General features: G+C 48.0%; 2 protein-coding genes across 2 annotated transcripts in view; one reads left to right on the top strand and one right to left on the bottom strand.

The window, feature by feature from the left end:
• Nucleotides 1–7,864, top strand: part of LOC144178332 (uncharacterized) — a 30,022-nt gene extending 22,158 nt beyond the window's left edge. The window contains exons 4-5 of the mRNA XM_077706092.1: nucleotides 4,805–4,851; nucleotides 6,439–7,864. Coding sequence (XP_077562218.1) covers nucleotides 4,805–4,851; nucleotides 6,439–7,111 — 720 coding nt within the window. The 3' untranslated portion in view covers nucleotides 7,112–7,864. The remainder of the gene's footprint in view (nucleotides 1–4,804; nucleotides 4,852–6,438) is intronic.
• A 3,486-nt stretch (nucleotides 7,865–11,350) lies between these two features.
• The window catches only part of LOC144179527 (uncharacterized), a gene marked incomplete in the record, with an annotated part of 127,156 nt that continues 124,399 nt past the window's right edge, over nucleotides 11,351–14,107 (bottom strand). The window contains 2 exon segments of the mRNA XM_077707919.1: nucleotides 11,351–11,612; nucleotides 13,133–13,359. Of these exon segments, the coding sequence (XP_077564045.1) occupies nucleotides 11,439–11,612; nucleotides 13,133–13,359 (401 nt within the window).

The following is a 14,107-nucleotide window of genomic DNA, read 5'->3' as shown; positions in this document are numbered from 1 at the left end:
CGTTGAGTCTGTTTATCTGTAACTGGTGGCAGAAGCAAAAACACCATGTGCCTCTCCCGGGCGCCGCACGTCACACGGCAGTGCCGTCACACTGATTGTCAGAGTTTTTTCTTGCTATCTAACCCATTTGAAGTTTGATTCTTACCCATTTCATACTTACTATTGAGTTTTTTTTTGTTTTTAACCTTAAGCTTGCGCATATTAAACATGCAAGCGACGTGCTAAATTTGGCCTTGCGGACTTCGCCGTGGGTCGTCATAGCCTGCGCGCGTCAGGAAATAGGCAGGGAGGATAGTGCGAGGGAAACTACACTTGAAGAGCGAACTCTTATTATTAAAAATGCGGCTAAATGGGTCAAAAATGCAGAATATGACCGAAGTATTCTAGACTTTAATCTGGGAAGTTAACGAGCCAATGTTTAAGACTAGCGTCAGTGTCCGACCAGGTACGCAGTGGATCATGACAGACTTCGATCAGCACTACACCAGTTGTGGTATTGAACATAGAGTTTCTTACAATATAACTAGAGGGGAAACTGGCGCTGCAATCGTACGCCTCAATGGGCGTGATGGGTAGTTGTGGATTCGGATTGGCGCTCGATGGCTCGTGGAACTTGCTGTGGATTGCAGGCAGTTTCGTTTTCGTTTTGGATTTACATGAACGCATTTGCCTACGCGGGGTGTTGGGAGGAGTGATCAAAAATACGTTTCTCCTTGAACTGCATGCCTCGCGTGCCCTGACGCCGCCCTGAGTGGAAGGTTTTATAACCAGAGTTGCGAATTGGGTGGGTTATCAATGCATTGTCGCACAGCGAGCATGAAAACACAAATGACGGCGCTCTGTGCGGCGAAGTTGTCTGCTAATTAGGAGTTGCGGCGCTGCTCATTCGGCAGAGCAATGTATTGTCAAAGCTGACGACGGTTGCGAATCGCTTGGAACAGCCACACCTTTCGGGCGAACGCCGGCTCCTACGGCGTAGAACATGGTAGAACAGCAGCACCGGCGGCTGATGGGAACGCAGCTTGATGGATGTCACTAATTCAGGCAAGAATAACTTCTCCAAAGTTAATCGGTTTCTTTTTTCATGAGCGCAAAACTTTTCACTTCCTATTACAAACCACCAGCGCCGAAACTTTTACAAGTAGTTATTAAAGAAGTCCGCGTCCTGCTGTAGTTGGCGGAAAATGGCAAACCTGCTCCACAAACCTCCTCGACTCCGCGTCTGCTTTTTATTTAAACCCGCCGTTTTTTTTTTCGTACAAAACCGGTTTGTTGTCACTAACTTTCTTGTTTACCATGTAATTTGTAAACGGAGAACCGGGAAATAAGAGCTTTTTTGTCAAAAAACACATTTTACGCCCGTTTTGATCCTGCGCAATCCGGTTCCAAAACTACCCATCATTCCCATTGAAGCGTAAGCGCCGCTGCCATGTTCGCGTTGACACTAGCGCCAGTTTCCCCTCTAGTTATTTGTATGAAACTCTATGGTATTGAAGTCCTGCAATTGGTAAAAAGTGTCTATAGCAATCTATGCGATAATTAAAGCATACGGACTTGCATGCACAAGACCGAAGTAGTGTCATTGATGTGTACAGGTCGGTTTTGCAGGATCGATAACGGCGCTAACGTAAGGCGACGACAACATTGACCCGTAACGTAAGGCCACGGTCCAAATAGTCCTTTGTGTTATATGCTTTGACAAATACAAGGAATGAAAATAAATGAAACTTAAGTGCTCCCCGCAGTCAATGTCCGTAGTCTGCTACATCGCCCTTGAGAGGATTTGAAATCGGTCGTAGCCGAGTGGAAAAGGCTACAGACTATAACTCCGTTGATCTATACCAGAAACAGGTTCGAATCCTGCCGCTACCGGTGATTTCTTTTCTTTATACTGTTATACCGAGTTTTGCGAAACGCCGGAATCAATGAGTTGCTACACAGCTTCGGCTGTTAATAAGAATGATTTACTCCCAATTGGCGTTGCAGGGAAGAATAACAGGCAATCACAGGGATGGCGTTCTTCCAGCCCGCGAAAGAAACAAATGTTCCAAATATTCACGCGAACGAAACAAATGTCCCATTGAGCTAGAAAGCCGGCGCCGGTATCGGTGTCTGTCGCAACGAAACGTCTCCTAAATTCTAAAAATGGACGAAGGCGCAGAGAAAATAAAAGCAAAGAAATTGAGTCGAAAATAAAATTAAATTCGAGTCTGGATGAAAATCGAACCCAGGCCTCCGAAATGCGAGTCAGCACCCACCCTAAAACGGCCATTTATCGCTTTTGCCTTTATATGTGCACACTCAGCAAACAGAAATGATTACAGTAGAATTACGCTTGAACGAACGTCATTTAAACAAACTATTCTGTTGTACGAACTTTTTCAAATCCCTCATTGAACCGACATTGAACCTAAAGCAAACGCCCTTCAGCTTAACGAAATTTAGCGCAGTGCGCATCTCAATTCTACGAACATATTCCATGGAAGCATCCTACGCCTCCCAGACCACATTGATCACTTCAACAAGTACAACGTGCACTTTTTGTAGCTCATTTGTCATTGAAAACCGCCTTTCATTACCGCGCGACCAATAGTGGGCCCCATTTTAACTGAACATGGATTGGCTACCTAGATAATCTTGTAGCCCGTCGAAGTTAAAACCATAGCCACCGCTACAGCTTTAGCCCTACAACCACTTTAACCACAATAAAAAGGCATTCGCGTGCTGGTTAATTATGGGCGCTAAACGAAAGCGCCTTCCTCTAGACGAAAAACGGGATGTTTTGCGTAGGCTGATGGTTCATGAGAGCTTGGACACAGTGATTCAATTCGTGACCACTGCAGGCCTAAGTGCACATGTGCAGCAAAAGCTTACTGCATTCTACAAAAGGCGCCAAATAGTGAATATCCGCTTGCAACTGAGCAGAAGGACAAATAAATGGGTTGAAACATCATTCGAACCTCCAGTGTTTCCTTTAGCTTGCAAGTGGTAACAATCTGCAACATACATGTTTCAGTTGAGTGAAGTTTCACTTCAACAAACTCTTTCCTGAAGTCCCTTGGAGTTCGTTCAAGTGAAGGTTCACTTTATTAGCAAAGCCGCACAATAATAAAGCGTGTGTGAGGCAGAATGAAAGAGAAAGAAAAATGTGCCCTGAAAGAAAAAGAAAGGAAGACGTGCAGCCCCAGTAATGGTAATGCATTTTCGTCTCCGCTTGAACCATGTACGACTGCCTTGTCCCAACTAGACGTGATTTGTACGATAGTTTCACGCAGCTGAACGAATTCGTGAAAAAAAAAAAAAAAAAACCCCTTTTTGCAATGACCTCTACAAGCTGTCGGTTTTCTTTCCCTTTTTTCTTTAATTGTAGGAAGCAGTTTTGAGTAATATGGAGGCCGCACACAAAGAAAGAAGGGCGAGAGAAAGGCGTTTGTGCTAAAGCCCTGAGACTTTAGTTTCTGCAGACTCAGGCTGTGTGTCCCATCTGGGGATGTTTCCATGAAGCTTTAAGCCACGGCAGAGTTCTGGCCGCGGGCTGCCAGCTTTGCTGTCGCCGGCCGCACGACAAGCCGATCCGGCGGATGGCACTCATAGGTGCCAACCGACGTAAAGCGAAACTTTACAGCTAGGCTTGTACACTGACATTATCAGCTAATGTGTTTACGGTGGGCATATGTTTTATCGTCGTCAGAAACGTCGCGTGGAAGGGTCGTAACCATGTTGTCTACCTTGCCCGAGTACATTCGCGGTTTGCTCAACAAAGGCGGTTCTGCTGCCCAGCACGCTGCTTGCACGCTACCTGCTACAAGCGCTGAGAACATGATACACGGATGAGCTGGGGTTCCTTCGCCCCCAGCCACCAGCGGTATCTCGTGTAAGATTAAACCCACCGACGCGCCCGACCAGAACAAAACAGCGCAGCGCCCCCCCCCCCCCTCTCCCTTCCCCTCCCTCCCTCCCTCCCTCCTCTCTCTTTCTTTCTGTCTGTCTGCCTGACTGTTTGTCTGCCTGTCTGTCTCTCCCTCTCTCTGTCTGTCTGTCTCCGTCCCTCTCTCCTGAAAGCCGACGGGAGAGCCAAAAACAGCTTCGCTTTAATAAAAACCGAGGTCGACTTCATCCGGGAATATCGTTTCCCCTGTTACACCGACCGCTTTCGTTGAATGTTCGACAACTTGACGTCACATCGGCACGTATAAGGGGACTTGTACAAACTGTGGCGATAACTGAACGACGAGGAACGCTGGGACAGGTCTGTACCAAGTCATAGTTCAGTCAGCGCCCGATGTATGACATCAGCAAGCGTAACCGTTGGGCCGCGAGGTATGAGTGGTGCGCTAGTTCATGCTGCGCACCATCACAGTGTACCTGCGTACCACGCATGAACATCTTAGGGAATGGCTGCTTACTGGCGAAATGTTAGAAAGTTTCAGTACCGAGTAATTACAATCAGCTTCACGCCCTCTTAGCGACGCTGATATTTGACGGACACCCGGCACGAATAGAGACTGATTTCACCCCACCGCGGTAGCCTCACAAATGTTTTCGCTGTCGTAAATTGCACGTTCTTTGCGAGAATTTTCCAATGCTCGTCATAAATTTGCACATGTGGGAAATCACAGTCGTGAACGTGGCCAATATATAGTGTCAACGAGAGTGAGGATCCGGCCGGAAAGAACCCCGTCTGATTTAGAAACGCGCCTCTAGAGGCCTATCAGTGGCTCCCTCACAAGCAGCGCTCATATCCTGTACCAGACTATAGTTTCGTTATACAAGCTCGATTTCTAAAATTGGGTTTTAATCGCAGATTATGGAAGCGGTACCAAACGCTATCGAAGAATCCATCGTTTGCAGGTGAGTCACCGGATGAACCATGGTCATCGCCTATAAAAGTTACTGTTGCAACGGATAAGTGTTAACAAAGATTGGGGTCATCCTATCGCAGTTGTTACCCGCCGCGGTGGCTCAGTGGCTAAGACGTTGCGCTGCTGAGCACGAGGTCGCGGGTTCGGTTCCCGGCTGCGGCGGCCGCTTTTCTGATGGAGGCGAAAAGCAAAAACGCCCGTGTGTACGAGATTTCGGCGCACGATAAAGATCCCCAGGGGGTCAAAATTAATCCGGAGCCCTCCACTACGGCGCGCCTCATCGCCTGCGTTGCGTCGGCGCGTTAAACCCTACAATCAATCAATCTATCGCAGTTGTTACGTGTCTGAAACACGTTCCGTGAAACTAAGCTCTCTTCCTCTACTTAGAGGGGATTGTATATATTAAATCATACCAATCACATCAAAGGACTGCTTTCAAGTATTTATTTATTTTTATTATCCGAACAAATTTGCTGTGCACGCGTGTTGCGGTTGTCACATAAGTCAAATTATACTGCAAGTTTTTAATAGAATCAAACTTTATTAAGCACCTCATGTTTAACTTGAAAACTTGGGAAGTTACTCCTGGTTCCATTTATTCTATTTTCTGCTGGGTGCCAGAACCGAAAATGGGAATTGCTTCCATCCCTAACGACGTGTTCCTTGTGCCGATGATAACGCATAATACCTGTTTTTTATCTTGCAGACTTAGCCCATATGCGCGTACACGCAAATTCACTTTAGCCAAACAACACTGCTCTCTTCCCCTTTCAAAAAAGAGAACTTTTCTTTTTAGATTGTTTCGGTGCGCTATAGTCATCTAGCTAAGATTTAAATTAATGCAAACGCGCATTCGTGAAGCATTGTATTGACAGCATGCTCGGAACGGCTGTGACGAATATTTTCGGGATTTTCAAACGATCCACTCTTGATTTACATCTAACGGCGACTAATCAAGTAGAGGAAATGTTGAAGGCGGCAGCCAATGGTTCTAACTTCCACCTCACGTCTTTTTTATCGATTGATCTCTTTTATCTCACCACCGTGGTAGTATCCCTGATCTTCAGTTAAATTTTTGTACTGGTATTCTTGCCTCACTTTCTTTCAGTGGTGGGAAATTCCGAGCGGCTTATGGCGAGAAACCTTCTTTGAACGGGACCTTTGCGAGAACAGTTATCTTGAACCCGCTTTCTTATTAACTTAAGAGGGTTCCTCAGTAAGCATGCCAATTTTCACAACCGGGAGCTTGTCTATTACTACGTCAATTTTTATATTGTTTGTAGTAAAATCACTTTAAAATGTTTCACCTGCTGTTCGAAAATTTTAAAAAGTCCCCAAATGCGTCAAAACAGGCAGGCGAGTTATTGTGCTTATCTACAAATCCTATGTATTAGCTTTCTTGTGAGAAACAAAAGGATTTTGTGAGGCAACGTTCTAGACAATTATTGGTCCGATCGGGCGGCAATGTTTGCGGAACGCCGCATAAAAATTAGGAATCTATTGAACGAGATACGGCGCTTGATTCTTTAGTACTGGTGTGTTTTAATAAAAGCTTTGCTTTTTCTTTTTTTTACAGCGGCGAAGACGTGACCTTCGACGTTTTTGCCAAAAATGAGGGTGAACAAAAAAACATACCAGATAATCTGGCTCGCAGTCTGGGAATGAAAAATTTCAGTGTGGTGGACATTGACGTCAGACCATTGACTAATGTGCCACACCATCAACAGGTGAGCACCCAGCGCCCTTCGCCCAGTGGGGGTCCGTCTCGACCCTCCTTTCCGCCCCTTACCCCAGACCCTTTGTTAGAAGCAATGAAGGAGCTTCGGGCCCTGCGTGCAGATTTCGCTACGTTGCGTCAAGAAACTGCTGCCCTCAAGCGGGAGCTCCAGCTTGCTAAGCGTGCCCCCTCTCATGTCCACCCCCACCCGCCAGCTGCCTCCGAGCCAGGCGGTTCTCCCCCCACCTCTCGGACAGTTGTCAACTCCGGCATTCCTCCTGCCATGCGCATAGCGGTCTCTATTAATGACTCACCATGTGCGATCGCATGTGATGAGAAATTTGCTATTCTGGAACGTTCCCTTGCTAGTCAGAGGGAGGAATACCTGCACGTACATAACACCCTCCTAGCCAACCAAAGGGCGATGCAGTCCACTTTAGAAATGATCACAAATAACCTCCGGAATTTCTTCGGATCCCTGGACACCGCGCATACTGCCCCTCTTCCCTTTACCGATGGTAACGATGAATAACGGCATGGCAACCCCCTTGTCGCGTGGCAGTGTAATTGTCGCGGTTTCTTCCGTACGCGCCAAAATCTTCAACACCTAATTTGTGATGAACCCATAACCCCAGCTATTATTTCCCTGCTAGAGCCAGGAAGAGAGGTCAAGCTCACTGGTTATCAAACGTCCCATACTCATGATAATATCTCAACGGCGGTTTTCGTACAGCGTAGTATTCCCGCTGAGCCCCACACATTTACCGATACCACCCTTTATCCACCAAAACGCTCGGCCTCTTGCCTTCATGAACTTAACGTTTACAGTGGCGCTAAACTTTAGCTTCCAATCATATACCTTTAGCGGGCCACGAAAGTGGCAACTAACCACCCCTTTCTCGTATTCGGGGACATTAACGCTCCTCAAAGCCTGGGCTACAATTGCGTCCCTAAGAAAGGTCGCTTTTGGGAAGCAATTCAGACTTGACGCTTAGCAGTAGAGTCTGACCCCTCTATTCCTACCAGAATAGGCAATAGTGCTCATCCCACTGCCCCGCTTGTAGGGTGGTCCAAACCATGGATCACCTCCTCTGGCAATGCTCCCACAACCCATTGCGCCGATATTGAGACGGTGCGCACTGGGCGAGGGCGTTGGGTAGCTCGGATTCGGCGGTGCAAGAAGCCATCGTCGCTCGGGCTGCCAAAATCACCGGAAACCTTTCTCCCTCGGTCACCACCCCTCCCCTGAATTAGCCCTTGGGACAATAAAAGTTTTCTCTCTCTCTCCCTCTCTCACTTTCCTCGCGACAGCGTTGTATGTATACGTACCCGCTTCACTTCGTTCATGGTGACGCTGGGGGCATAAGTGTTTTGTGCACTGAATTGTGGCGGTAAATGTCAATGCGGTTTATATAGATAATGCGTATAATAAAGCATAGATTGGATACGGCCGCAGATAGAGACCCGCAGCGAAAGCTTGAGGCGGCCCAGAAGGGCAGAACGGCCTAGCATTCATGTTTTAAAGACGATAGTCTTTCTTGTGCTACTTAAACGCAGAAATTTTGGTCTGTCTGCATGCCTGTTTGCCTGTCTGACTGTCTGGGACTCGATTTAGCCACCCGGCCAGAGTGAAACAGAAGCTGCGCAATAGTCTTATATACCCACAGCCAAATTTAAACGTCAAAGTCCGGTGTCAATGTTAATACTTGTCAACATTGTTAAACAAGAACTAGAAATTACGCAAATATAAGGCAGAAAATCAGTACATAAGTGCTGTTTACAGTGTTTCTTTGTTTCTTTATAAAAAAGTTATGGGTGCTTGATTTTTGCGAAATGAAATACTACATGCACTGTAGAAAAAAAATCACTCCGTCGCCTGCTGGCGCCACTATAGCTTCTGGAGGCATTTCAAGAAATCAAGCGGCAACAGTTACGAAAGGTTCCACTAGATAGGTTCCACGTTCTGCTTGGAACGTACGTGGAGAAGGGCAACGTGCGTCTATAAACGTTGAAGTAGGGCGCCTCAATTAACGCACGTCTCCGCCGCCGGCAGCTTTGGCATTGAGGCACCCAGCCCGGAGCAGTAAAACGCGGTAAATTTAAATGGACTTGAGCAAACCTTTTGCGGGCTTACCTTGGAATGAGCGCGACGGAAGAGGAACCGCATGAGAGGTGAGCGGGAAAGCGAAGGGAGGCATTTACTTGGCAAATGTATATCGTCTTTTGTCGACATTTGCAACGAAAGGAGCAGATACGCGGCCAATTTTTTTCTTTCTTTAGCTAGGTCTTTGTTTAGCTACTTAAAGGCGAAAAGTTTGGTCTGTGTGTCTGTCGTCGTTAGCGCTACTCCTCCAAACACAACCTATACAGCATCTACATTGACAATCTATTCTGACTGAAAATGATGAAAAATCACCTTAACCTGAACATCTTTATTAATTACACCGACCTTAAATCGCTTGCATACAAACAACCCGCACGATTCACTTTCAGCACGCAAGGGCGCTCACAGGCATCATATGTAGGTAACGAAATCGCAGACCAGCTAGCTAAACAAGCCATTAGGGACGCTCTTACGACAAACAACTTGGTTACCCCTGCCCCCCATCAAAACACAGTTACGCAAACAAATGCAAAAATGCACCGATGATTACTATACTCCCAATGCGAAATTTGTGCGGAGTGTGAACCGCAGTCTTATCGGTCACGGGCCATATTTGCTGCGTCTCAGGAAGTGATCGCGTTATCAGCGAACGTACAGCGGCGCGCGCTATATACTGCGCTGTTATCTAACAGGAGCGCCGCAGCCGCCGGCAACCATGTTACAAATCGTGTTTGAGCCTCCCGCGCAATTATCACGTGGTTCGGATGGGCCACGCACGGCGTAGTAGTGCCTGCCGAAAGTGTGAGAGGGAGGCAGTGAGAGAGATGGCGCCATAGCACCGCGTGCCTCCCTCCCCCTGACAATTTCACCAGACGCTCGGACGAGCGCGCCTCGTGCGGCCTCAGCATACGGTCCTCCCCCGCACCCTTTCGCCACATTTTCCTCCATTTTTTTCCTGCCTTCACTCGCTCGGTTACGACGCCATTGCAATAGCAGTCGCCGCCGCTAAACCCCAGTAACGACCGCCAGAGCGCTTGCGCACTAAAATGAACACTGAGTTGGGCAGGCGACGCTCACATATACGTGTTATTGGCTAAGACACGCCAAACTTATCCCATCCCGTTTCACCACCAACTATTTCACCAGCCAGGCCGTCCCCGGGCATAGCCGCCTCGCGAATACTCCCACCGATTCAAGAGAGAAAATCACAATTGGTAATGCGGACATGAGAGAGAGAGAGAGAAAACCTTTAATGAAGGCTGAAGAGCCCAGCCTCACGGAGTTTGCTACTCCAGATTGGGGTGAATACAGCGAGATGAAAGGAGGAAATAGACGGAGAGAAAGAGAGAGAGAAAAAAAGGGGGGGGGGTGGGGGTGGAGGAAAGATGTACACATGTATAAAATGTATATTTTCAAGGGTTCACGGTCCTCTTCCAGCCCGGTCTCCGCAAGAAAAGTAAACTGTTTTTGTCCCCAGCACTGCCTCGTCATGATTTCTCAAGGGTCCAAGGAAGTGTGGAAGTTTTAGAGCACTTCTACGTCGGAGTCGCACAAGTGCCTTCGGCGCTGCTGCCCGTTGAGTAGCATATCACAGGCAGCAGCGTAAAATGTGCCTAATGTTTTCAGTAGTAGAGCGCACTGGACACAATGGCGACTCTACCCAGCCTATCTTAAACGAGAAGCTTCGGGTGTAGGCAACGTTAAGTCGCGGTCCGTATAGCACGCCCTCAGTGGGCAGACCCCGGGGATGCCGGAAATCGCACTTGGGGTCTATCACGTGGAAATGCGCATACCTTCTCAGGGGATCCTTCCAAGCTTACAGCTGGAGTTCCCATCCTAGGTCAAATTCAGCTGCTTTGCTATCCTCGTGGGAGACCGGGATTCTAACGGCGTAGTTGAGGTCGTTGACTTCTCTGGCGGCCGCATCGGAGACGATGTTGCCCTTTATATAGTAGAATGACCTGGTAGCCAGTGAAGGCAAATTTCATGTCCTTCCCCCACCGCACGTGCATATTTCATTCATATCCCAGAAAAGTTGGTTGCGGCAATCAGGCGAATTATTTAGAACTTGCAAGGCTGGCCGGGAATCGGAAAGAATTACCCACCGCCGAGCAGGACTTCCGCTTATGTAAAGAAGTGCTGCTCTGACAGCTGCTAGCTCAGTGGTGGTGGAAGGTGTTTTGTGGCTGAGCTTCTCTATAATAGAACATCCCGAAGACGGAATCCATACGCCAACTGCCGAAGAGGCCGAACTCGCAGATGCATCCGAGTATAGTCGTGGTCAAATGAAACGCGAACACGAAAACATGAATTAGAACACACAAATAGCGTGAGTCTGAGTTTCTTTCCACGCTAGACAAAACGACGAGTGACTTAGTTGCAAAAACAAAGTTGGAAATGTGGCTTTCCCAATGTACGAATAGCGCGGCATTGTAAGACCTCAACGAACAGCAGTGCTCTCGTTCTTATTTTCGTGCGCGCATTTCATTTGTCCATGACTGTACAGTCATGAACAAATGCGAAACGGGTCGAGCCAAACGGGTGGCGGTCCCATTACGGGCCGCAATGGCGGCCATGTGTTGGATTCCATGTAGAGTTGGGTGATCGGTGAAGGGTTCGCACAGCTCTTGAAGGACTTGGTGAGAGGCCAATGAAAAAACGCACGTGTCTAGGAAAATGCGATTTCTTTTAATAGTAGAGAAAATGTACAAAGCCGCTCGTCTTGTCTGAATGGATGACAAAACGCGGGCGGATGTCACTGGCTCGACTCGGTGGCTGCCCGTTGGGACAAGTGGTAGACACGGAGCATCTTTTTGACAAGTCCTCCAAACTCCTCCATGTCGACTGCTGTGTCGTAGTTGAAGTAACTGTTGGAGTCCACGCGGTAGGCGTTGATGTCTGGCAGGTAGATGTGCAGTTTGTTTTCTTCCTGCGAAAGTTGGAAGAGCACATTGCGGGTGGGGACTAGGCGAAATGCAGTAAACCCTACTGGTTAGATAGCTGTACGCATGGTTTAGACGTACAATAGCCTAGACAGCGGTGCATGCAGTGCAGCATCCCCGCTTTGTATTACACCTTGCAATTGAGCATGGCGTGCCATTTAAGCAGTGCAGAATCCCCGCTTTGTATTACATCTTGCAATTGCGCATGACGTGCCATTTAAGCAGTGCAAAATCTCCGCTTTGTATTACACCTTGAAATTGCGCATGACGTGCCATTTATTAGACATTTCAAGTGCTAACAGTTCAGCGGCTCCAAACGATACTTTTTTTAGTGGTGACTGCAGTACAGAAATAACTTTGGGCTTTCTTTTATGCCGTCAAGATCGTGGAAAAAGATGAATCAGGTTCACTAAAAAGAGATGACGCGCGATGCCAATACAATTTCACTATTGCACCTTTGTTTTGTACAAGGGGCGTTCATACATTCGTACTATCAGTGTTGTTGTATCGTGCCCAGTAGGGAAAGGGCGCGACAAGAAGGAAACAAGGCGGAGAGCCGCACTCAGGTAACGGTGAACAATAAAAATAAACGCCATTAAACTCAATGTTTTGGAAGCTGTCGGAAGTGCAGAGCAGTGATTCGCCATAATGGGCTGTAGCGCCGTTATCCACTCACTGCTACCACCCCATGCAATTCAAATTTCCCGCCTTCGCAGTGCTCGCGCGCCCCCTGCCTAAAACTGCGCCAGCGGGAGTTCTGTTCTTTTTGTGCTTGCTTTTCCTCCCGCACGTGCCGGCGTTGCACTGCCACTATTTTTCGCTTACTATCGTAAAAACCAACCCAACGAGCGTTCCTAATTAAATGGACGCGGGCGCTGCCGGTTAATTAGGTATATTTTGCCTCAAATGTGCTTACAGTTTTCTTTGCGCCGAACAACGGGGAGATGTATGACAAGCGCCAGCGGTTCATGAGTTTCTAGCTCTTATGAATATAAAAACCGCTTGGCTTTCGAAGCCTCTGAGTTCAGCCGCGACGACAGCGGCTACGACGGAACGCCGTGCGGCTCTACTTGGGTCCAGCAGGCGAACTGGAGCTACGACGACAAGGCGAGCCCCTAAGTGCTCTGCAGTTTAAAATGAGCGGTTATTGGCTGTCATGGGTATTTACATGGATTTTAAGTTCAGATGGGTTTTAAGTTAATGTCATTACACCTTTTCAAATGCACCAGAAAGCGAATCACTGCTTGCACTTCAAATTATCTGATGGACGCTCCCATGGGCAGGTTGGAATTGACCGTGCAGCCTTGTTAGTGGTATACCTGAACGACCGGGGACCTATTTCCATTTGCTATCTGCTGCAGTCAGAAAGAATTGGTTTTCTGTGCAGTCTTAATGCGAACCAAGCGAGCAGCGATCACGTTCCGTAGTCTCCGCAACGGTTACTCTGCCCGTGCACTCCTGTTGACTTCTCTGCTACAAAACCTCCCTTCAGTGAGTGCAAACGTACCCCTACGCTGACGAATACGCATTCGATGTTGATGCCCCCGAGCGCGTAGTTCTGGGAGTGCAGCTCGCAGAGCACCTCGCAGACGCCCACGGCAATCTGCAGCATCTGGTGGGGTGTCACGCGGGGTTCCGAGCGCAGGAACTGCATGAGGGGCACGTAGCCATGCGGGGCACGGAACGGGTACGCCGCCCTGTCGTGGTCCCGCCGGGCAGCGCCGTTGCTCGCATCTGCACCCGCAAAGAGAAGTACAGCAGCGTGTATATTAGCAACGGAGTCACCGTTACCAAGGGGCCAGCCGAACTGCTGGCCCCGCGGCTATAGGGGGGCGGGGGGATGCGAGGACCTGACGTTAGGCCTTACGCCTGAACATCGTCAAACGGCGCCGTAATTTAGCTTGCTGTAGAATGCATGAGTTTGACATTACATTGAATGTTAAGTTTAACGCTAGGGCTACGAACGCTAAGCCTAAACATAGGCCTAACAAGGGCTATTGGCTAAGACTCTTAGTCATGGTAAGGGACAGCAGGAGGAGAACGTACGTGTCCTTTGAAACCCGAATCAAGCGCGCCGAAAATGGCACCTACCCGCACAGGTGCATTGGACGACGATTTATACAACAGAAATCGACGATTCCGTGAGGAAGTTAAACCTACTGGGCGACGATTTATCAAACATAAAACGGGAAATCAACTGTATCATTTCATTACGTAAGGAAGTTCAACCAATCAAAATATTTAAAGAATCAATCAATGAATTACTTATGCATGGCGCAAGCGTTTGGAGGACTACCACAGTAAATATGCGCGAGATTACCGTCACAACCACCAAAGTAAGAGGTGAACCATGCGTGTTGGCCAGTTCGCAAAGCATTCTTAGAAAGGAAGTTGTTTTCCGTTTCTTTTCTATCGAAATGGCTCTGCCTTGATTATGTTAGTGCCAACCGCCCACACTCACGGGCACCTACTTTACTGAGAT

The sequence above is a fragment of the Haemaphysalis longicornis genome, unplaced genomic scaffold (genome assembly GCF_048455015.1).
Source record: "Haemaphysalis longicornis isolate Haplotype H1 unplaced genomic scaffold, Haemaphysalis longicornis Haplotype H1 scaffold_4, whole genome shotgun sequence".
NCBI classification, from domain to species: Eukaryota; Metazoa; Arthropoda; class Arachnida; order Ixodida; family Ixodidae; genus Haemaphysalis; species Haemaphysalis longicornis.
The sequence above is the reverse complement of the archived record's forward strand: the minus strand, read 5'-3'. Positions and strand labels throughout refer to the sequence as shown.